The following is a 22,660-nucleotide window of genomic DNA, read 5'->3' as shown; positions in this document are numbered from 1 at the left end:
CGGGGGGGTGACGGAGCCTGGTGGAGCACCCTGTGGCCATACCTGGCACCGCATGCTGCGCTCGGGGGATGCAGAGGGGCCCAGGACACGAGCAGATTTGGGCAGGGAGCAGCGAGGAGGGTCACGGCGACGCTGCAGAGCCAGGCAGGGACCAGGAGCCAGCCCCACTGCCGACCCCGGGGCTACGTGCGCCAAGGGGAGCAGGCTCCAGCATGTGCCAGCCCGGGCGGCACCGCGGGGCGTGCAGCACGTGTGTGTGCACGTCAGGGCAGGGCTCGGCCTCTCCAGGCCAAGGGATACGTGCGGCTCTTCCCCAGGGCGATGGGCTCAGGGGGCTGAGCACCGGTTTGGGGACGAAGGGCAGTGGGACGGTCGTGGTGCAGCGTGCTGCGACCCTCGGGGTGCAGGGTTTGGGCAGCGGGGCTGTGGTGCGCGGCACCCCGGGCACCCCGTGCCCCTCACCTTGACGTAGCCGTCGCAGTGAGAGCAGTAGATGATGTGCTGCCGGCGGGGACGCTGGCACCTGCACCAGGGCTGCCGAATCGCTGTGCCACAGAGCTCCAGGACGTCCTCCCAGCTCCCTGGTGCAGGCGACACGATGGGGACACCGCTCCCCCCAACCCCCTGCTCCCGTATCCCGCACCCATCCGGGCGCCTCACCTGGCTGGGGGAGCTCCAGGCAGGCGACGCTGAGCAGGACGAGGAAGGTGGCAGCCAGGATGGAGATGAGGAAGATGCTGCTGGAGATGGGGAGCAGCAGCAGGACGCGCAGAGCCGGCCAGCTGCACCTGCGGCAGGAGCGAGGGGAGGTTGGGGCCGAGCGGGCAGCGGGGTGCCCAAGCCCAGGGGGAGGTGGGCACGGGGAAAATGCAGCTCGGGGATGGCAGAGATGATGCCCAGCTCCAACATCTGCAGGATGCCGACGTGGAAGGGTGGCTCTGTCACCCCGTGTGGGCAGGATGGGGCTTGGAGAGCTGCCGTGGGGGGACTTACGGGCCCAGGAGCAGCAAGCAGAGGCACAGGAGGATGGAGAAGTGAAGGGGGGTGACGGGCTCCATGCTGGGCTGGGCAGCTGCCTGGCCTTGGCCCCGCTGGGTGGTTGGCATCCCCTTCTCCTGGCCGCAGCCCAACGCCCCCACTCCGCTCCCACAGCAACCCCCGGAACCCCGGCCCCACGGCAACCACAGCGGGGTGCTGGGGACACTTTTGGGGTGCAGACGGCACCCTGGCTCCTGCAGGACCCCCCTGCCTGAGTGCAGAAGGGCTGGAAGATGTCTGAAATCCCAACACAAACCAGAGCCCGAGTGCCTCGGGGTGCTGGGGGGTCACCAGGACCTCACACCCGTGCTGGTGCTAACTGTGGGTGCTGAGCCATGGTGCTGAGCAGGGCTGGCCCTGCCCTCTAGCGTCACGGGAGCTGCTCCCAGCGGGGCCCAGCCCCGTGCTGCCACGAGCAGGGCAGGTGCCACCACCAGGAAGGACAGACGGAAGGTGGCAGGCGTGGTGGCACCAGCTCCCCCCCAGCCACCGCCGCAGAGGGGGCAGGAGGACACACGGGGACCCCGGCACCACGGGGACCCCCACCCAAACCCATCCGTGGGGTGCCCCAAGGGGCGGGCAGGCGGTGTCACGGCACCGAAGGGCCCTGCACCCTGGGTTTTGGGGACACGCAGGCGCGATGGCACGCGGACGGCCGCTCCTCCGGGTCGATAACCGGGCGGCCGAGGGGGTTGTGGGGCCGCCAATGAGTGCCTGGAGCTGGTTAAACTTGAACGAGGCGCCCAGGCCTCCCCGAGGTCCCTGCCCTGGGGACTCTGACCCCGTGTAGGATCGGGGAGGGGACGCGGAGGCAGCCGAGCAGCCGCTTGGGACGGAGCCGGGGAGCAGCGGGGCAGGATGGAGCCCACCATGGAGCTGGCAAATGACCCCAGGTGGGTTGGGGGATCCTCCCTGTGCTGCTGGGATGCTTCACAGCCGCTTTTGGGAGCAAGATTTTGGGTTAAAGGAAGGGAGGGAGGCGGGGGAACCCCATGGGGCTGGGTGTCCCCGTGTCCCCAGCAGCGCTGCCCTTCTCCGCAGGTTCCCCCGCTCGCTGGTGGAGATGCTGATCGTGAACTTCAGCGTGCCGCCAGCCTGCTTCTCCCTGCCGCCCACCTCCCGGCAGCTCCTGCAGGGTAAGGGGGGAGCGGGCGGTGCGGGGGGAGCCTCCTCCTGTCCCCCCGGGGAGTGGGACGGGGATGAGGGACGGCGGGGGAAAGCAGGGGGCGGCCCCAAGGAAGGGGGGAGGCAACGGGGTGCTGCTGGGGTCTCAGCTCCTACCCCACAGCCCTGCCCAAGGGGGGGTGCTGGTGCTGTGCCAAAAGGGAGATGGGACGGGACGCGACCAAACCCCTTTCTCGCCCCTCCCCGGCAGAGCTGGACATGGTCCAACTCTCCATCATGGGCCTGGCCACCGTCCTGACGCTGGTGTCAGTCGGCATCTACGTGGAAGAGGCCCTCTACCTCACCCACAAGATCCGCTGCCCCATCAAGATGAAGACCCTCCGCTGGAGCAGCTCGGCCCCCACGGTGAGCTGGGGATGGGGGCGGTGGGGTGGGGGGCACCTGAAGGGTCTGAGCACCCCCCCTGGGGGGACGGGGAGAGGCTGCGTGCCATGCCTGCGTCTCCCCCCAGGTCGTGGCCGTGTTCAGCTGCTTCGGGCTGTGGATCCCGCGCTCCATGATGGTGGTGGAGATGGCCACCACGATGTGAGTAGCACCTGCCCCGGGGGCGGAGGGGCTGGGGAGCCCACGGGAGCCGAGCACCTTCTGTCCTCATCCTCTTCTTCCTCGCCAGGTACTTCTCCATCTGCTTCTACCTCCTGATGCTGGTCATGGTGGAGGGCTTTGGGGGCAAGGAGGCGGTGCTCAGCACCCTGAAGGACGTGCCCATGGTGCTCAACACCGGGCCCTGCTGCTGCTGCTGCCCCTGCCTGCCCCGAATCACCATGAGCAGGTGAGGGAGGGCTGGGGCAGAGGAGAACACCCCGGGCACGGAAACCTCGGGGTGCCACCGACCTCTCTCTCCGTGCCAGGAGCAAGCTGCGGTTGCTGATGCTGGGGACTTTCCAGTACGCCTTCTTGAGGACGGCCGCCGTGTTTCTGGGGCTGGTGCTGTCTGCTGACGGGAACTACAACCCCGCTGATGTGAGTGCTGCAGCGTGGGGCCGGGCAGGGCGACGGGTGGTGGCTCTGGCAGCCCAGACGCATTTCCTGCCTTCCCCCCCCAGATCTCGGCGGAGAGCGTGGCGCTCTGGATCAACACCGTCGTCGGTGCCTCCACCCTCTTCGGGCTGTGGGCTCTGGGCATCCTGTTCCGGCAGGCCCGGGTGCATCTGGCGGAGCAGAACATCCAGGCCAAGTTCACCTGCTTCCAGGTAAGCCCGAGCACAAGGAGCAATTCCTAGCGCAGCCTGGAGGTGGGACAGGACATGGTGGTGGCCGAGATCCAGGCCCAGCTGCGGGTGGGGACGGTGTCCTCCCCCCGGGGGTGTTGTGCTTGCAGGTTCTCCTCATCCTGACAGCGCTGCAGCCTGCCATCTTCAGCATCCTGGCCAACAACGGCAACATCGCCTGCTCGCCGCCCTTCTCCTCCAAGGCCAGGTCGCAGCGTAAGTCAGGAGATGTGGCGGTGGATGGCTCGCTCCTGGCCGAGCACCTCCAGCACACATCGGGGTACGGACACGGTCGATGAAGGCATCTTTGACCAACCTGTCTCCGTTTCTCGCTTCCAGAGATGAACATGCAGCTGCTAATCCCGCAAACCTTCATCCTGGCGGTGGTGGCGCGGATGTATTACCGCAAGCAGGATGACAAGCCGGGCTACCAGCCCTCCAACATCACCCCCACCAGCAGCAACGCCAAGGTGTGAGCAGGGGGAGAGCACAGGAGGGTGCGAGGGGCAGAGCACGGGGAGCTGCCCGCCCTGCACAGCCACCTCCTCCTCCTCCTGCGGCCCTGGGAAGCTGCTGGGGGCACAGGCAGCAGAAGGGGGAAAGGGCAGGCCAGCGGAGGGGTGACAGGGTCCGAAACCTGAAGGCCATGAGCCAGAGGGAGCTGTGAAGCAGCTGTCCAGCCCCGGGGGGGGCTCTTGTCTTTTTTTCCACTTAATAAATGTAACTCTGTACGTGGGTCTCATGTTGATTGCTGGGCTCAGATGGTGGGAGGATGGAGCCCAGGGCAGCAGAGCCATGGTGCAGGGCTCACGAGGTGCCCAGCACCCCCCACCGAAGCCCCTTCTCCCTCCAAGCCCTGCTAAGACAGCACGTGAGGAGGCCACGACGAGCGCTGGCTGGGCTAGAACAGCAGAAGGGACCTGGCACACGATGAGTAAAATGACTTTGCATTTATTTGGCTAAACACAGAAGCCAAAAAACCAACCCCAGAACAAGTAAGACAAAGGGGCTGTGCACACAGGCCATACAGACAAAGCAGCACAGTGAACACGGATCGGGAAGAGCCAGCCCGAGGTGACAGCACAAGGCCAGGGATGGGCAGGGGATGGCAGAATGTGGGTGCTGAGGGCAGAGCTCGCTGCTGGGCATCACCAGACCAGCACCCTGCTCATCTCCCAGTGCCCCCCAGCACTGCCTCTGGCCGGTGCAACCCTGGGGAAGAGAAGAAGAGTCAGAGAGCCAAAGCTCCCGACTCCCACTCTTTCATTTCTTTCATCCATTTCAGGGAAAAAAGTTCTCTTTCCCATCAAGGGGGGATGGGGAAAAAAAGTGACTCAAAGCTTTTTGTGGGTGGCTGCGTTCAGAGTGAAACTGCTCAGCTGGGAGACACAGCGGTGAGCAGCTGGGAGACCGTGGGGCTTGACAGACTGCTGGCAACGGAGCGTGACAGGACTTTCTAGGCACCCCCAGCAGCGTTGGGCCCCGAAATCTCCTGGTTTTGACAAGCAGCAACAGGCAGGCGAGCAGCAAAATGCAGGACTCGGTCCAATGTTGGACAGCCAGAGCCAGCTCCTTACCTGCGGCAGGTAGGACACCCAGCAGGGAGCCCTCGTGAGCACCCTGAGGGCAGGGATCAAGACGCAGGGTTTGTCCCAAAGGCACCGCTCCTGCCAGGTGTATTCAGTGCTCCAGCACCTGCCGCGGGTTACAACAAAGTCCTGACCCTCTAAAATGTCTTGGTAGGACAGGGCAGCGCTGGAAACGGGGCCAGTCCAGCAATACAGGAGGAAACAAAGAAAACTAAAAATAAAAAAAATAAAAGACTACATTGGGATTCGAGTGTCCTTTTTAATTTAAGTGCAAGGAGGAAGCAGGGATTATCGGTTACAAGAAACAGCTCTGATACTCCAAGCTACACGTAAAACCACGTCTGGCTTCTTCCCAAGCGCCCCGGGGTTGTGCAGAGGCACCAAGAAACACGCAGGGGTCTCCACAGAACAAGCCACCATCCAAAACACACCACTGCTACCCAAAATGACAGAACACCGTTGCATAAGTTGTGTTTAAAACAGCAGGAGGGCTCTGAAGCAGCCTGGCCTTTGCGATCCGCCTGGGGAAAGCGACTCGACACCCCCAGGGAGGGAAGGGAGAAGGAGGGAGGGGGGGAAGATAGGGAGAGAGACCGCGGGTGGTACAAAATCAGTGCTCCACCATGGTGAATAAGCCAGGTGAGGGAAGGCTGCCTCGTACCAAGGGACCCTTTTTGCTCTCACAGCTTAAAGCCAAGAGCTGCCATCCTCACTCCCACAGCTGTGCACACCCCTGCTGAGAGAGGTCTGAGTGGTGGCTGAGGAATCCCCCAAATTCCCTGTCTCACACAGGCTCTGGTCTCAGCAGAAGCCCAGAGCAGAGGTTTCTCTCCTCCGAGACTCTGCCAAGCCCTCCGGGCAGCACGACGGGGGAGCAGCAGGGTGAAAGCCAGCAAGCAGCAGCAGCCCGGGATGCTTCACCTCCCTGCTGCTCCCCAGTGGGATGGGAAACTTCCCCCGGAGAGCTGCGGGCCACAAAGCTCGGTGCTTCCTACACACACACAGCAGCAGGCAGCACTAGGACCTTTCAAACGAGCAGAGCACACGTTTAAAATCTTGAAAAGTGCAGCACTCTCCGAGGAATAAATGGGCAGGATCTGTGCATTTGTTGCACAGGATCGGTACACGGGACCGCCACCCTTCACCGGGTGGTAAACGTGCCCCCCATCTGCCCAGCTGCACTTAACAGCAGGCAGCAAACGGGCTGCACGAATTCTTGTTTTGTCCTGATAGCAGCAACTTGACCAGTGTAAAGGACCGCGCCAGTCCTTGGAGCACAGCAACAGGAACACAGAGGCACAGAGCACGGTGCTGAGGGGCCACGGGGACGGACACACACTGAGGACACACCAGAGACCAGGACGAGGAACTTCTCAAAGGAGCACACACGTTATTTCCCCCCTGGGCGCTCACACACCCGAGGAAACGCACGGACAGAAAGTGCCCTGAAGCAAGGATTCATTCTCTTCTCTCCATCAGCAACCGGAGGGCTCAATTTTAGCTCGAGATTTAGCAGTCCCGTTAAGATCAGCTGGGAAAGGCCTCTCCCCCGCAGCCAATTTGTGCAGATTTGGAGCTGCAAATGCTGCACACCTGCAGGGTGTGCGGCTACGGTGCCGCCACTCCTTCCAGGGCAGCAGAGATGTCCCTGTGTCCTAGCAGCTTCTCTAAAAAACTGCTCCCTGCGTGCTGTCGAGGTCGCCCTGGTGTCTTTCATTTGGCAGCAGCACGGATACTGCCTGGGGCTGGGAGGGATAAGAGAGGGGAGCTGAAAGGAGGAAGGGGCAGGTGGGTCTTACCACTCTCTGCCTCGCCTGGAGAGCCTTAACAGGGGCAAAGAAACCAGAACAAGAGCCACACTCGAGTGCCATCCTTTGTGTTTTAAAAGAGCAGTTTCTGCAGATATAAAAACCACCTTTCCCCTGGAGACCGCTAGGACGTAAACAATAAAAGGGGGATTTGGGGAGAAGGGAGAGGAGGTTTGAATGTGCTTCCAGGCAGCAGCCCTCGCCAGGAGCAGCGGGTGCCTCCCAGGCCCTGCGCTCCCCGTCAGCCCTGTTCCTATGGCTCTCTTGCTCAGGTAGAGTTCCCCAGTGGGTCTGGACCTAGGATTCGGCGATCAGCGGGCCGCGGCAAATCCCGGCTGGCAGCTTAATCCTCTTCATCCTCGCTGATGTCGTAGGTGACTGCAGACTCGTTCCTGGAGCGGTTTCCCGGCGAGGAAGGAGGAGTCTTGGTCGAAAAGGGCCAGCGGAAGGAGGGCGACGGGGAGCGGTCGTGCGTGGGGCTGCTGCTGGGGCTCTGCTTGGGGCTGATGGCCTGCAGCATCCGGCCCTTGCCCTCCTTCAGCATGTGTTTCTGGGGTGGAAGCAGGAGGGACGTTAGCAAGAGCGGTGGAAATGGGCACTGCTCACAGCCCGTGCAGCCTTTTGAGCTGTTGTGCCTCAATTCCTCACACGATATAAGAGCAGAAACCCAACACAGTGCTATAGAGCCTTCGGACACTGCCTCTGCTTTCACCGTTACCCATTTTCAAGCACCTCTAGCATGAGGTGCCTGTGACATTTGGCCAGCACCACGGGACAGACAGGCAAAAAAGTCATTTCAGACCCATCCTGTCCCATGCCAGTGACAAAATGACTGCCAGTCTCTTTGCTCTGTGGCCTGCAGGACACAAGCTGGAGTTCGCAGACCAGCTTCTGGGGAGCGGGGACCTTTTGTGCTACAGCCAGAACTAGCTTTATTCAGCGAGCAACAGTGAGGGCTCTCTTTAAACAGCCTGCCCAAGGCCTGTCTGGAGACTGGCAGCACATCCAGCACTGCAACAAACCTGAGGCTTTGTTCTGCAGTATGGGCTCCACCGTCCCTGTGTCAGCTGCCAAGCTCTCCCAGATCCCCTTTCCCCTTCTCCCCGGGCAGCTCCTTACCAAGGCGCCTTCTGGGCCAAACATCTCCAGGAAATTGCCAATGAACTCCCGGGACTTCTCTTCCCACTTCTGAATGAGATCAATACTCTTCTCCTCCACTTTCTGGACAAATTCCTTTGACTTCTCCTCCACGTCCTTCACCCTTTTTTTCACCTTATCCACGCGCTCCTGGAGGTGGTATTTCTTTTCCTGTTGAGTAAAAGACGGATGAGAACGCAGCTCACCAGATCTAAGTGGCGACCACCTCTGCTCTGTGTTATTACACTGAACTGCTGCTTGAGGCTCAGCATCCCCACCAGTTTTGTGGCACTTGGCCCTCACTTCAGCGATGCTTCTTCCCTAGACTAAGTGGCAGACACTCAGTGGGGCTGTGAGATGCTTTGTGGCAGGCCCTGGCACAGTCCACAAAGCAAGACTAAACCCAGAGATAAGGGCTATCTAAGAGCAGTGCATGGAAGAGGGAAATATTTATAAAATATACAGATTAGATTTGAGTGACCTGCTGTAGGTCTCCTTGCATATCGAGGCAGCACAAGAGTTTTTGCTGGGTGTTCGTACACAGGGACAGTTGAATGCCAAGGAGAGGCCAAGCAGCCGTTACCTCTCCCGTTTCATTTTGCATTTGATTGTATTAAAAAGGCACAGTGTCTGAGCGATAAGAAAAATGTTTACTACAAAAGAAAAGCCTCCTGCCATGTATTCTACTTGTGTGCTAAGAGACACTCAGTAGAGGATCAGAGCACGTCCTTCTCCCCTAACTCCTGCAGCTCCAGAGAGGGAATAGCACAGTGAGAACAGGATCAGATTTTATCCTAACAAATGCCTCTACCTTAGGGAAGTGGCTGAGGGAAGAGGAGAGAGGTGAGGCGCTGCAGCCGCTGCCAGGAACAACCAACACTTCACTCAACTTGACAAAACACACATTTTGGCACATGCCCCGGCCTCCAGCTCTCTCAACTGGTGAAATGTCACCAAGTAATTTCTGATAACAGAGCAGTATTAACAAAACCCCAGCTCCTCTGGACAGGCCCACTCTTCACAGTGAGAGTTTCAGCAGAGAAAGAAATCTAATTTCTGCTACAAGGACACCAGTTTGGTGTAACTGTTTAGCTCTGCAGACTTGCTACTCACTGGCATACAGCAGGAGCGTGCTAGTGCTATGCAAGGCACAGCTTCACACAGCTTACAGAACCACAGAATGGTTTGGGGTGGAGGAGACCTTACAGATCCCCTAGTTCTAACCCCCCTGAAGGGCAGGGACACCTCCCACTAGATGAGGTTGCTCAAAACTCCATCCAACCTGGCCTTGAACACTTCCACGAATGAGGCATTCACAGCTTCTCTGAGCAAGAAGTTGTGGCCAGACACACTTCAACTCACATTTATGAAGCTGACGTTGAGCTCTTTAGCCGTGTAGCCCCGTTGCAGGTTCCGTCTGGCATAAACATCGTAGTCCCGCACGATGCGGGTGATGATATCTGACGTTGAGATCCCCTCAGTCCTCTGAGTTGGTGCAAACATGCCTAAAGTTGGGGAACAGGATTTGGGACAGCTGTAGCAAGACACGTGGTAAAAAGCTGCTGCCACCTCTAACGGTAAATAACTTCTCCTGTGAACACTCCTAACTGGCCTCACATCATCATGACTCTGCCCTGGAATGCACAATACCTGGCTCCTCCTTTCTGGGAGCATGGGGAGGAACTAAGAAAGGCCTAAGCATGTCAGAAACAATTTCTTACTCAAATATAAATATATCTTCTAATGAAAAACTCCAACTCTTCACTTTACCTGGTTTTGAACTACTGACTACAACCCACTGCACTGATAATAGTGTGGTGACAAGGACTGAATAAGGGGTCCCACAATTCAACAGGTAGAGACATAAGCCCTGATGGCTGGGGTTTGATAGCTTAAAATAAACTGTACCCCACAGTGAGTTTTAGAGCAATCAGCTAGAGGATCCACACTGCAAAGTCTGTAAGATTCTCCACTCGTGAGAATCTATAAAACAAGCCGTTGTATTTTTCCAAAAGGTGGCTGTGAATTCAATCACAGTAACAAAGTTGTACATAAAAATTCATGCAAGGCAATCCTTGACGTGGCACATGGAACAGTCTTGGCCTTAGAACTAGTGCCCAAAGCTGTACTTCTTCCTGCCCTCAGGGCCATTCTGCAGGGCACAACCCTGATACACAGGAGCACAGGAAAAACTACAGCAGAGAACCTGACCCAAACTCACCTGCTTCTTTTATGTGCTTATATACATCATCGCTGCCAGCAGAAGAGTAGGGGATGTCATCATGTGCAACGAAGTCGATCTGAAAATTAAGAATAATATGAGAATCAACATTTTATTCTGAGCATCTGTCACTGAGAGTAACTTTTTGCTCAACACCTCCACTCAGAGGCATGGCCGAGAACTGCACGAGTTTCCCCTTGAAAAACCAACAAAGAGCAGTCACAAATTCTCACTGGCAATTGCAGATCAAACTTGTTAGCACACAACAAAAAGGAAGGGTTGGGACTAAGGACACAGCTGCTTTAAGCCCCAGAGAGAAACAGCTTGTTAACGGCCACAGGGGGAAACTAAGCACACTCCCCAGATGCTGTTTCACTTCCCAAAGCAGTTCAACAGATGTCAGAGGCTCTTTTTGTTCATCTTACCTACTGATAAAAGACTCACAATACAGCTTGCCTGGTCTCCTGCTGCGGGGAAGCTGATGTAGATTTAATCTGGCCCTGCTAAAAGCAGAGGGCTGGACCACACGACCTCCAGAAATCCCTTCCACCCAATGTTATGCTCTCCCTTTTTCATGTTTCACACCAATCTGTAACCAGCATCAGCTTCCCCTGGAACACAGAAAACCCTTTTGCCCTCTCGGGCTCCTTTACCTTGTCGCTATCTGCCAGCTCAGCACACACTTCTAATCTTCCAAGAAGCCCCACCTGGTTCCCATAACCCAGCTCATTCTATATTTAAGGATCTTCAACAGAAAGGGGTTGATCAGGCAGAGGTCACCCCCACGGATGAATTCTTGCTGTAAATAGCAAGCACAGACAGCAGCTAATCAAAATTCAAAGCAGATCAGATGCCACATATTACCCTGTGCTCTGCCAGGAATTCAGGGGTGAGCGTCCATGGTGCATTTCTCACCACTTCGTCCACATAGCGACAGTGCTGCACAGCATCGTACCGCTCGTTTTCATTCATCACCGTGAAGCCCTTGAAGTTATGGGTCAGCTCATCACTGCAGACTGAAGAAACAGGCAGAGAGAAGAGTGGGATGATGTACTTACCCTCATACTTCACAGCAAAAGGACCCTGCATACACCCCTGCCAAGCCAGACAATTCCAGCTGCTGACAGGCTGGCGCTTCCAAACCTAACTCTTTGAGCCAAAAAGCACTAGAACCAGGGAGTGGTGACAGGGCACTAAACTCTTGAGCCATTCTAGGCAGGCTGAGCAAGGGGAATTGTCCATTTGCTTGGGGGATTTCTGCACAAGCTGGGGACCCACACCCTAAGCCCTCAAGGTCCCTAAAGATTACAATACTCTCCAAGAAAATCAGCCACTACAGAAGACAACTCTCCTGTATGAAATGGCACCTGGCAGAAACCTGCTTATGACCTTCTGGATGTCTTAACTCTGGAAACTGGAGCCCATATGAAAAACAAAACCAAACAAAAAAACATCAAAAAAAAACACCTCCCAAACTTCTAATTTCTTAAATAACATACCATAGTCCACCTCTCGGAAAACTAAAATGAAGAGTGAGTTCACAGCAAATTAAGTTCATTTAATTATGTTCTATGAAAAAGTAAATGAACTACTCTTCACAATCTGCACTGAGGAGGAAGCAGTTTCACTTGGTTATCAGACTCAAAAGTAAACAAGGGATTACCAATCTCAGGGTATTGGATGTATTTATGTTCCAAACAAACGGATGATAAAGTGTGGGTGAGATTGATCCCAGCTTGGACTTAACATTCACTTGGGCTGTGGCCTCATCTCCCTCAGTTCCTGGTGCAAGGGGAGCAGCTCACTGCCCTCTACAGCTCACCAGTCTCCCAGATGCAGAGACCAAGATTACACATCTTGCTACACCAGCATGTTAATAGTGTTACCTGAAGGTATTTTCCTGCCTGATGTACATTTATGTACATGGCTTGTCTTTCTGCCTGCAGAAACTTTCTGAGTTTAGAGCGTTTTGAAAGTCTGATTAACTCTATCAGCTTCCTCTCTCCCCTTCCAGACACTACTGGAGCACACAAAAAATACAGAAGTACCACTGTGAAACCGCTCTCAGCAGTGAAACAAAACACAAAGGCATTATTAATGGTTTGTCACAGAATCAGTTTCACTTTGCTGCAGCAAGTTAATGACAGTTGAGAAAACTAGTGAGGGGTATTCCCAGCTCCTGACACCTCAGCATTATTACGCAGCCTGATTAGAGGTCAGCTCCTGATAGACAGCATCCACAGCCTGACGTGTCTCCAGTGTCACATATCAGAAACGTGGGTGAAGGTACAGGCACAGAGGCACTGCGTGGACAGAGGCCAGCGTATTGCAGCAGCCAGAGGAAAGGGTTTCTTCTTTCCTGTTATATTTTTGAAGGAGACCTGGCTGAAACACCTCTGCTGGATCCCCTCAGGCAGCGAGCAGGGTATTCCTGGTTTCATCTCAAGGTTTTGAATCTAATGAACAAAATGGGATTTTTTTACTGGGGAAAAGGGGCCTTACTGACTTCCACGTGGCCACTCGTGTGCCCAAGGAACCACTGTTATCTCCGTGCTCCTGGCTTGGGGTTAGCCAGAAGCAATTCCCAGCAGAGAGCTGGAGCAGGAGGGTGCCTTGCAGGGCAATGCAAGTGACACAAAGCTCAACCAGCCATGGGGGGACTGTTAACTGAGAGGCAGATGCTCAGCTGCCGCCAGTATATTTTCATACTCAATGGTATCTGTCAGAAACAGAGGGGCCAAGTTTGAACAGGCTGACGAGGAATCTTTTCCCTGTGTTCTTTTGGTACAGGATTTCTTTCTGCGGATGTCTTTATGGCACTAAGGCCATAAGGACAAAAACCCTGTTATGCCAATCTGTATGCACAACAGCGGAGGTTAACTGCGCTCCCCTGACAGCCAAAGTCAACAAGATCACTCCTTACCTCCCACAATGAGGTATGTGTTTGGGAAGAGGTTTTTTGCTTGCATCAAGGCCCGGGCGTGTCCAGAGTGAAACAAGTCAAATATTCCATCGGCGTAAACTCTGACAGGGCGATCCACTGTGCCAGAGAGACAGACAGACAGACATTTGTGAAGATGCCCTCCTGGAGAAGTAGCTGCTGCTCATGCATGCATATGGGGACCTTCTGAAACTCAGGGGGAAGTTGCAGGAAACTGGCAGAATACAGAGCCATAGCCAGGAAACATTTGTGAAAAGAAATGGCTGGCTCTTTTCCTTCGCACATGGAAACAAACACAGCAGAGAACAGAGCTGAAATTGAACCATATTCAAAAACAGACTCAAAACCTACCACATGTCTACCATGAAGGGACACTATGGGGAAAGCAAACTCTGAATATCTCCCTCCTACAGAAATCTAAATGTAGCATTCATTTTTGCAAAGCAAGGAGATACCAGAGGGGAATTGGCCAAAACATTTCACAGGTGCCCAATTTGCCCTGCCATCCAGGATGGCATCCAAGACCTTCTCAAAATCCTCCTCTCTGCAGCCCACTGCCACAGCTATCACATCTGCTTGAGGGACCAGACTGTTCTGATTCCCCACCAGCATCATTGGTTCCCTAACATCTAACAAAGTGTGTGTCTGTATCTGAAAACCCAGTTGGGCTACTCAGAGTAATGCAAACACAATCCTGCTGAACTGCTGGCATGCACTGAAATCACAGATTAATAAGGAAGAACAAAGGCCATCAGCCCATCTCTGCCGGGGTAAATCGTAGCTCTTCCCTGAGCTCAGCACAAAGATAAGCTGAGATAGAGGAGTCCTGCCAGGTAGCAGCAGGAGACTGATTGACTTCTGGTCCCCTGGGACCACACGGGGCTCGGGCTCTCTTGTTGCTGGTGACAGAAAGCCACATAGACTGGCTCAGAGGCACACCAAAGCTGCAGCGAGGAATGGGCAGAGAGAAGACCCATGAGGAGAGCTGAAACCTCACAGCTCCGAGAAGGGCTCTGACTGCACCTAGTGACACAACATGGGAGAGGAAGGCTCGATGCAAAGGGAAGGATGTTAAGTTCAAGCTAAGCAGAGGAGTCAGCTTGAGGATGGCCTCCTCTAGTCATTCGTCAGCAAACCTGCCTCTGTCTGAAGGTGCCAGGAGGCTCTGGAGGGCCAAGGATCTGGAGGCCTAAGACTGTGAGAGCTTTCTGTATGCCAGAAGAGGGCTGGCCCTGGCACGCCTTTGTCACAGCGCAATTATGTTCTGGGAATTGGCTGGGACATCTCTATCTTTCCCTCTGTACCTGCAGCAGCCACAGTTGCTGAGCACAGGCATAAACAACAACAAGGAAGCATGCAGTGTATTTTAGTCTTAGCAGGCAGGAGAGCCATCGATGTTGAAATCAGAGACCTTTGTGCAGGTTCTGGAGACTTTCAGCTGGGAGAATAACGCGGGCTGTGAAAAGCGCTGAATTTCCAGAAACTCCTGCAGGAAATCACTGCCAGATCTCATTCCATGCTGGCTTCTCTCTCAACATCGGCAGCAGTCAGGTAATCAGAAGTGCAGCATTTTTATTGTCTCAGGGTCTCCAGAATGGAGAGGCCAAGCAAGGCAGTACGGTCTGCACACAGCTTGGCCTTCAGGAGGAGCCAGTCCTGCCTCTGCCTCCCCGTTGGACTTGCAAAGAGCACAGTTTCTCCGTTTGTTTTATAAAATAAAAGGGCATGTTCCTGCTGTGGGGATAGCCTATTTTGATTAATGACACTGACTTTAATTCAAATCCAGGCTAGAATGGGATACTCTGGACAAAGACATATGTTGGTTTTACTTGGCATTTCAAATTCCGAAAGAGATGACTTTTAAAGTGCCTAACTTTAAGCTGCTTCAGACAAAGTAGTACAGAAAAATGTTCAGCTCTGATAGTACTCTTTAGCTGTCAGTGGCACAGGAAGAGCTAAAATATGAATATTTATTTACTTCAGAGAGTCTTACTGACAAAGGTACAACACCTCACACAGAGAGCCTCCAATTTCAGTTGGACTGGCAGACCTAATTTCACACAGGGAGAGCTATCTAACCACCAAAGCATGAATAAAGTCACGGGCTGCAAACCTGGTTTGACACAGAAGGTTGGATCAGAGTCAGATATCAAGAATCAAACCTCTTCCCCAAACCCAACGTTTATACAAACCCCGTCCAGTCTGGTTCTTACTTACAAGGGGTCCCTCTCATTGCTTCTTCATAGGTCACTCTGATGTATGGCTTGCTGTAGTCGATCTCCACTTCATCTGAAAACGGAGCTGGTTCCTTCAGTCCCTAAAAAGCCAGAGGTGGTCAGCTGTGAGGATGCAAAGGCGAGCGCACTGTGTAGCAGCAGCAAGGCACCTGCAGTGCTCTTGTCGTGGAGTGACTTGCTGTGTCTGCATGATTCAGGCACGTGTACTGAAAGACTAATTAGCGTTAAAACCTCAAAACAGCCCTGCAGGGCGATTAGCCTGAATTTGACAGGGGGAGCTTCAGCAAACCTCACTGTCACGGCTGTGACTTTGCCCACCCAGGCAAGACAATCGCTTTGCTGGACTTGTGTGCCTGTGCCGTGATGTGCAAATTCTAACAGCTCCTCAGTTTGAATACACAGATGAGCAAAAGAGCAATACCAGCAGCAGCACAAATCCCCAAGGAACGTGTGCATCATCTCCCTTTTCTGAGACGTGCAACAAGAGACTGACCTCGATCTGTGGCAGAACGTATCCTAGTGCTGCAGGAAAACCTCTCTAATCTACTAACCTGATCACAGCAGTTACATTTCATCAGCAGCTGAAGTCCCCGTATCCTTTCTGGCCTCCTCTGAGCGGGAACAAAACATCTGACCTTGCCATAATGGAACAAACAGCTCAACTTCCTTCTCACAGGAAGGTGTGAGGCAGCAATGCCTTCTCTTTCCTGAGCCAGAAGGCTAGGAAACGAGCCTGCAGATCATTACAATAATACCTTCAAGCTGCAGAAAGCTAATCAGCAGTTTCCTCTCTGGCTTCCTGTCCCATTGCAGCGTCCTGCCACAGTACCCAGCACCGCTGCAAACAGAAGGACCACTGCTAGTACTGCTAATGTCATCCCTGATTACAGTGCTCCAAGTGAGGTGCAGAGAAAAAGCAACCCACTGACCACTACACTGAAGCAAACTGATGCTCTTTTAACAGGAGCATTTTCTGAGGCTCTGGTACCCATGTTTCACACATCACCTCCTCTGGTGGGACCTTATTGTTAGGTAAGGCCTGTCTCTCTTTCCTTTCCTCACGGCCATTATATTTGGGACTTGTGAATAAAACCAGACTCCTTGCAGCTTGGTTGCCATGTATGTGACGCAAAGCTAGGAATAACAGCATAAAAAATTACCGAAATTATCAGATAATCACAGAGAAATGCTCTCAAAAGCTCCTGCCCATCTCACCCTTCCTCTGCAGCACCTACAAAGTTCGGGACACAACCAGATGTGCACAATACAACAGGCTGGGTATTACCTGTTTCATGTTGTTCATATAGAGATGCTTTATTTCTAACACAGGACAGACACCAAACTGAAGAGCAAGTGATTTCCATGGAATAACCCCTATGCTTCTCTTTCCTCACTGAAATATGTGGAATTTTCAAGAGATGGATCTTTATGGAAGTCGAAGATATTAAGGCCTTGTGGAATTAAGTCATGCAACAGCTCAATCCTTCACTTCCAATGCTGTTAACATCTGTCAAATGTCTTGGGACAGCACTGAAATACTCCTCAAGAGCAAAACATTATCCAAGAAGAAAGCCGTGACACATCACCAAATTTTACTAAGGACTATGACCCCAGCGTGATGTGGCAGGGACGGTAGTTGCTTCTCAGAGATAAGGAAGGAGCAACCAGCAAACACGTGATGCACAGGAGAGCTCGAGGAAAAGGAGCAGAGAGGAGCTGTAGAAAGCCCATCACCACAATATCGCAGCAAGGACAAGGTAAAATCAGCTCTTCACAGTGACGTTAGCTGAGACAGATGGACCAATGACCTTTAGAAGAGACTCCAAGTTTGATCTAGGAGGAAAAATACTTTCCATATTTTCTTTTTTAAACATTCCTGAAGTACCAGCAACATAAATGCAGCATCCTGCCACACAAGGAGAATCAAAAAGTCATCTTCCCTGTGTTTCAGCAGCGGTCTTCTGCAGGTGCTAACAAACTTCAAGCCCACCAATAGGTCCCCTGCCTTGATGCAGACCTTCTGCTAGGTACACGAGTTATTTTGTATTTGTTTGGTGTATTTCTCCCTCCTGCTGGGTCACTGAGAAAAGCCACCTGTGTGAAGAGCAAGCTGCCTTTTGTAGCACGTGGGTATCTATACACATGCCTCTTTGGGTGCAGATTAAATGATACAAAGAGGCTGGACAGACCACAAAAGCAGCTTAGCAACGCTCGCCTCAGATCTAATTTAAGCCCATGTTGTAAGCATGTTATTAGTATGGGCAAAGGAAGATTTCAGACTGGCTCTACAAGAAGGATAGCTACAGTCATTTGTCTTTCCTCCCCCTTGTTTTCCGTCTCCACAGAAACCCCATAACATTTATCTTCCTGCTGCTAAGACTTCAGTGCCTAATCTCCAGGCACCTACAGCCCCTATCTCTGCTTACTTACGAATGAGCGCCGGGACATTTTTGGAGGGACTCCATCCAGCTCCGTCGCCCCGTTGGGGCCGGATCCATCTTTTCTTCTCTTGCGGGAATTCAGCCGGGAGGAGGTCGGCGGCTCCATCTCGCCAAGCGCGTCCAGTAGGAACTAGGACAAAATGAAGGAGGAGAAAAAAATAAATAATAATAAAAAAAAGGGACGGGAGGGAGAGATATTTCTCAGCTCTTCCAAAGCAAAGAAAAAAAAAAATCAGTCAACAGCAGGCACAGCGCACAGAAGGTCAGTGCAAAGACACAGCCACCTAACAAGGGGCTTAGCCAGTTGTATTTGGCATCAGCTGCCAAGGCTTGACAAACAGTGCCTGGTGGGAATACGGAATCACTGAGTGCAACCCGGGGCTCTGCTGCAGAGAGAGGAGCGTGCAGCAGTCAGCTGGCTGGAGAGAAACTCACCCAGGAGTTGCAGTGCAAGTTATAAATCATCTAGAACAAGGCTAATTCTGCTGGTTTAGCATCTGAAAGGCAAGCTAAGGATTAAGGCATGCCCAGTCCGCATCCAGCCCTCCCCCAGCTCTCATTTGGGTGACACCGAACGCAAACCCTTCTGCCCCTCAGTGCTGCAGCCCCGCTTTGAGACCCCGGGGCCCTGCGCAATCCCAATGCAAGGATGAAGCTGGTTTAAGCAGAAGGACAAGGGGAGGGGAAGGAGCAAAGGGGTGCAACCCACGGTCATAACTTCACTAAGGAGACGGCTCGCTGTTTGCTTTGCTGTTTGCGTAAGACCAAGCCGGGGCTCAGCGGGGACAGCTCACCTTGGGAGGGCTGCCACCGTCCTCCCCGCTCGTCCCCTGTCCCCACTGCAGCCGTGACTCAGCTGGCGGCGAGGCAGCTGCTGCCACCGCGTTTGGGCACACATTTCTGGCACTTCATGTACCAGGTTGTGATTCTGAACGGGCAGAGGGACGAGCAGCTCAGGACGCAAATCGTGACAGCTCTCTGGTCGTGAGCTACCCTGGCGTGTGAACTGGGGTTACCGTTCGCTGCTACCTTCCCGAAGGGCCCCGCAGCGTTAGGAAGTACTCCAAGCAGCTGAAGCAAAGCTAGGGATTTATAAAACGCGTGGCAGCCAACACTCCTCTTTCAGCTGCTGAGATAGAGAGAGGTGCTGCATTTGCAGAGGCTGTAAGGAAAGAGCAGCAGCCAAGGCTTGTCCCTCCTGCTCACCTGAACCGCGCAGCTCCCAGCGCAGCGTTTTGGAGCCGCGAGCAGCGCGAGCCCTCCCTCCACCCAGGAATGATGATTATGTGCATGCCTCTACACCCTTCTAATAAGAGCCAGGTGGAATGTAAAGCTTCTCCCCACCCTTTGCAGAGGATGAGCTGGAACACGTTAGGCGGGGCAGTGCGAGGGAAGGGGACAGGGCAGTGCCCCTCTGCGCGGGGTAAAGCCCTGCTCCTCGGCTGCCAGCAAGCCTGGGCTCTGCGAAAGGGAGCTGTGAAGGAGCAGATTTAGGGATTGGGTTTATCTGACTCCATGTTAAAGAATGTCCCCAGGTAAGGAGGCAAATGCAGTTTAATAACTCTCCCCACCAAGCATCAACCTTACAAGCGGGAGTAGGGCCAAGCGCAGCCGGTGCGGTGTTACCTGCAGACACGCACCCCAGGCTGCTCTGTTAGACCTAATGTATGGCACTACGACCAGGAAAAGAGAATTTTTAGCAGCACAATTCTGTCTCTGGTGGGAGCAACCTTAATGTTTACGGAAAGAGTGGGGGAAAACAGCTGTAGGTTCTCCTGACTACCTGGCTGGTGGATGGCACACAAGCGCTCTCCCTGCCCTGATGTTTCAGGCTAGACCGTGCTGAAGGAGCCTCTGCAGAGTCTGGAGAGCTCGGCTGGGCACCTCAGGAGTGACGCAGCTCTGTTAATTACTCAAATTAATGCAGAACTTAAGCAGTAATTTTACCTCTTTGGGGCTCTAAAACCTTCACCCCGTGGCTAGCGCGTTTCCGGGAGCTCCTCCCAGCACCGAAGTTATTAATGAAAATAACTGGGAACAAGTTGTTTTGGAAAACAAGCCATACCTCACTGCGATAAAGCTACTGCTCTTAGAACATTTATTTTTTTTTTTTGACCCAAAGGACTAAAATAGCACCCTAAACAATTGCTTCCTAACAATGGGATGCAGCATCTGTAGCTGAGCTGAACACATGAGCACACATCTTTGCTTCCCCAAACGAGTAAAACACTGCCTGTTCTAAAATGAATTACACTTGCAGCAGATGGGGAGCAGGGAAGGAAAGATAGCTCTGAAAGCTTATTCTGAAAACCTCCAAGACAAAGAAATGGCATAACCAGAAGGAGCAGCCCTGTTGTAAAACATTATCACTGTTCCACTTTGCCTAAAGCATCAACCTCCTGCAGGACCGAGCCTGTGCCTGACATGAGAAAATGTTCTCTAGGAGCAAAGCTAAGGAGTGCCCTATCAGGGCAGGCCCATGGGGCAGATCCCAGCCTCTGTGCCACTTCACAGAACATTTGGGGCTTTGCTTCCGTAACTCATCTCTTTGGCTTGCACCCCGTGTCAAGGAAGTGCCTTCCATCACCTGCCTGCTGGGTTCTGCAAGGAGCAGCCGACTACAAAGCTCAGGGCGTTCCCCACAGGAACGCAGCCACGTCTCAGAGGGGAGAAAGGACAGGCACAAGGAAAATTAATTTTTTTACCCCTTAGTTTAGAGTTAACTAATCATCATCTGAGCTGGAAATTCACCACAGCACCTGTGGCATACGGACAAGGTCCCAGAATTGGTGCAGCAAATCCTGTTGCTTACCAAAGCCTTACCCCAGGGGCTGCTCCTTCCCGGGCAGCACCGAGGTTTAGTTTAGCCCCGAGTGTCAGCATTTGTGGTGTCGCAGGACTCTGACACCACAGCAGCAGACCAGATATTCCTGCATCCCGAGCCCATTGATGGAACGGGGACCTGGCTCATCTGCATTCTTTGTGTCTTGAGACTTGAGGGATTTCTCGGAGAGCGTTATGATTTGCAAACCTACGTGCAGCAGCCGGATTTCTCCTGCTGCGTCCTCCTTGCAGATTCCCACACCGAGGCAAAACAAAACCTGCTGCTTAAACTCGAAACACGTACGAAACGAGAGGTGGCTGCCACAACCCCGTAAGCACTCCAGCCCCGAGCTGTTGCATTTACCAGCAGAGATGAAGGTCAGCAGTTGGCCGGCACACCGGCACACCGAGCCCCCGGCCCCAGGCTCCGCAGCCTCCTCGCACGCTCCCGTCGCCCGCTGGACTCGGAAGGCGTTGTTAGCACGGTCAGATGTGACTGTCATGTGCTGCTCTGCCTACAAGACGATCCCACTGCACAGAAGCAAGCTATTTCTCTTCTGCTGACTCATCCGCAGGCAAATACTACCAAACTTTGCACTCTGGCAGCCGTCCGCGGGGAAGAATTGCCCTGACACATGGAAGGCACGGAGCGAGAGCCGCAGGGAAGAGGAAGAGGTCCTGTCACCGCCGATAATTCCCCTGCCAGGCTGCAAAGCACCCGACCTGCCCTCCATGCCTCAGCCACAGGGAGCACAGCCTCTGTATTGTGCTCTCCATCCCTGATTTATGATTAATCTCACCGGTATGCCTCTCTGTAGGGATCCGCTGTAGACAGGAAGGCTCAGGAGAAGTTAATGACAAGGCTCGTCACACGCCCCTCTAGATACTGATGAAAGGCTGTTTACAAGGTGGGGGTTAACCTGTACGTAATTACTGGGAGAGATCAGGATCCCTCTTAGTGTTTAAAAACCTTGCCCAATCTCCACGCCAGCCTGGTTCACAGCCCAGCCTTGCTCGATGCCCCCAGACCGAGGGCACCGGCACAAAAATTGGGTGGAAATGGCCCAGACTGTGGCTGTCCCTGCACTCGGTGCCAAGCCCCCAAGCCCAAGGTTTGGCAGGGTCTGGCACACCCAGAGCTCTGGGGTCAGGGGAAGGATGCTGGGCGCCCCCCGAGTCCCTGTAGTATAAAAAAAAATAAAGGATTTGCTGGCGGGACCTTTTTGGTGAATTTGCAGCCCCACTGGGCACACCGTAACCCGGAGCATCCCGGCACACACCAAGGTCTCAGCTGCGGTCTGCAGGAGCAGATTTCTGCAGAATATCGCAGATTTGGGGCTTGCTCGGGGGCTGCAACATACAGGGATGGGCAGCCGATCTGCCTGACCTTTGGGCTGAAAACCGTGTTTTAGGGTCTGCCAGTAGCACCTACTGGGAGCCGGGTGCCAGCCTCCCCCAGGAGGGCTGCATATCACCACCAAGCCCCCCAGAGCCCCCCTGGGGTCACACCGAGCCCACCCCAACCCCTTTCCGTGCGCTCAGGACCCCCCAACCCACCCATATCACCGACCCTGCGGTTATCCCCGGTTAACCACCGCGCAGCCATTCCCAACGCGTCTCAGCACCCAACCCCGCAGCCACCCCTCCCGGTGTCCCCCCCGTGTCCCCACACACCTTCAGCCGGTGCCGGAGCCCCGGAGCCGCCCGGTGCCGGTGCCGGTGCCGGTCCCGCCCCGCTGCCGCCAACGGGGCGCGGGCGGAGCCGCCGCGCACAGCCCGGGCCGCAGGAAGGGACCGGCGGCGCTCCGGGAAACCACAGCCCGAAGCCGCGTTCCGGGCCCCGCCGCCTTCCCTGCGAGCCCCGGCAGGTTATCAGGGGGGTGCTGAGCCCCCCCAGTTGCCGGCAGGACCCCCGGTGCTCGCCCTGACGGCTGGCAAGAAGCAGGATGGTCACAAACTGGGGGGTTTGTGTCAAGTCTTTGTGAAGCGGGGGTTAAAAACCGCCCCAACCAGAACACGTGCAAGGCAA

General features: G+C 54.4%; 2 protein-coding genes across 3 annotated transcripts; one reads left to right on the top strand and one right to left on the bottom strand.

The window, feature by feature from the left end:
- Positions 1 to 1,896: 1,896 nt before the first annotated feature.
- On the top strand, positions 1,897 to 3,910 carry SLC51A (solute carrier family 51 subunit alpha). The gene is made up of 9 exons (XM_032192845.1): positions 1,897 to 1,931; positions 2,080 to 2,174; positions 2,414 to 2,568; positions 2,675 to 2,748; positions 2,837 to 2,995; positions 3,075 to 3,186; positions 3,270 to 3,416; positions 3,545 to 3,650; positions 3,774 to 3,910. The coding sequence occupies exons 1-9, from the start codon at positions 1,897 to 1,899 to the stop codon at positions 3,908 to 3,910; spliced, it is 1,020 nt and encodes a 339-aa protein (XP_032048736.1).
- Positions 3,911 to 5,268: 1,358 nt separating this feature from the next.
- Positions 5,269 to 22,343, bottom strand: PCYT1A (phosphate cytidylyltransferase 1, choline, alpha). Of its 2 annotated transcripts, none has more exons than XM_032193148.1 (9): positions 22,306 to 22,343; positions 17,798 to 17,938; positions 15,348 to 15,447; positions 13,113 to 13,229; positions 11,054 to 11,205; positions 10,190 to 10,268; positions 9,331 to 9,473; positions 7,951 to 8,139; positions 5,269 to 7,381 (listed from the first exon to the last, which is right to left on the bottom strand). In XM_032193148.1, the coding sequence occupies exons 2-9, from the start codon at positions 17,912 to 17,914 to the stop codon at positions 7,175 to 7,177; spliced, it is 1,104 nt and encodes a 367-aa protein (XP_032049039.1). In that variant the 5' UTR covers positions 17,915 to 17,938; positions 22,306 to 22,343; the 3' UTR covers positions 5,269 to 7,174. The 2 variants fall into 2 exon arrangements, with proteins under 2 accessions (XP_032049039.1, XP_032049040.1); XM_032193149.1 differs by lacking the exon at positions 22,306 to 22,343 and adding an exon at positions 21,432 to 21,581.
- Between the last annotated feature and the right edge of the window lie 317 nt (positions 22,344 to 22,660).

The sequence above is a fragment of the Aythya fuligula genome, chromosome 9 (assembly GCF_009819795.1).
Source record: "Aythya fuligula isolate bAytFul2 chromosome 9, bAytFul2.pri, whole genome shotgun sequence".
Taxonomy (NCBI): domain Eukaryota; kingdom Metazoa; phylum Chordata; class Aves; order Anseriformes; family Anatidae; genus Aythya; species Aythya fuligula.
The sequence above is the reverse complement of the archived record's forward strand: the minus strand, read 5'-3'. Positions and strand labels throughout refer to the sequence as shown.

Coding starts and splice junctions, on each gene's coding strand:
- PCYT1A (XM_032193148.1), bottom strand. CDS start 17,914: ATGGAGCCGCCGACCTCCTCCCGGCTGAATTCCCGCAAGAGAAGAAAA. Junction 13,230..15,347: donor AGCAATGAGAGGGACCCCTT/GTAAGTAAGAAC, acceptor TCTCTGGCACAG/TGGATCGCCCTGTCAGAGTT. Junction 8,140..9,330: donor TCAACGTCAGCTTCATAAAT/GTGAGTTGAAGT, acceptor TTTACTCAACAG/GAAAAGAAATACCACCTCCA.
- SLC51A (XM_032192845.1), top strand. CDS start 1,897: ATGGAGCCCACCATGGAGCTGGCAAATGACCCCAG. Junction 2,749..2,836: donor GTGGAGATGGCCACCACGAT/GTGAGTAGCACC, acceptor CTTCCTCGCCAG/GTACTTCTCCATCTGCTTCT. Junction 2,996..3,074: donor CCCCGAATCACCATGAGCAG/GTGAGGGAGGGC, acceptor TCTCCGTGCCAG/GAGCAAGCTGCGGTTGCTGA.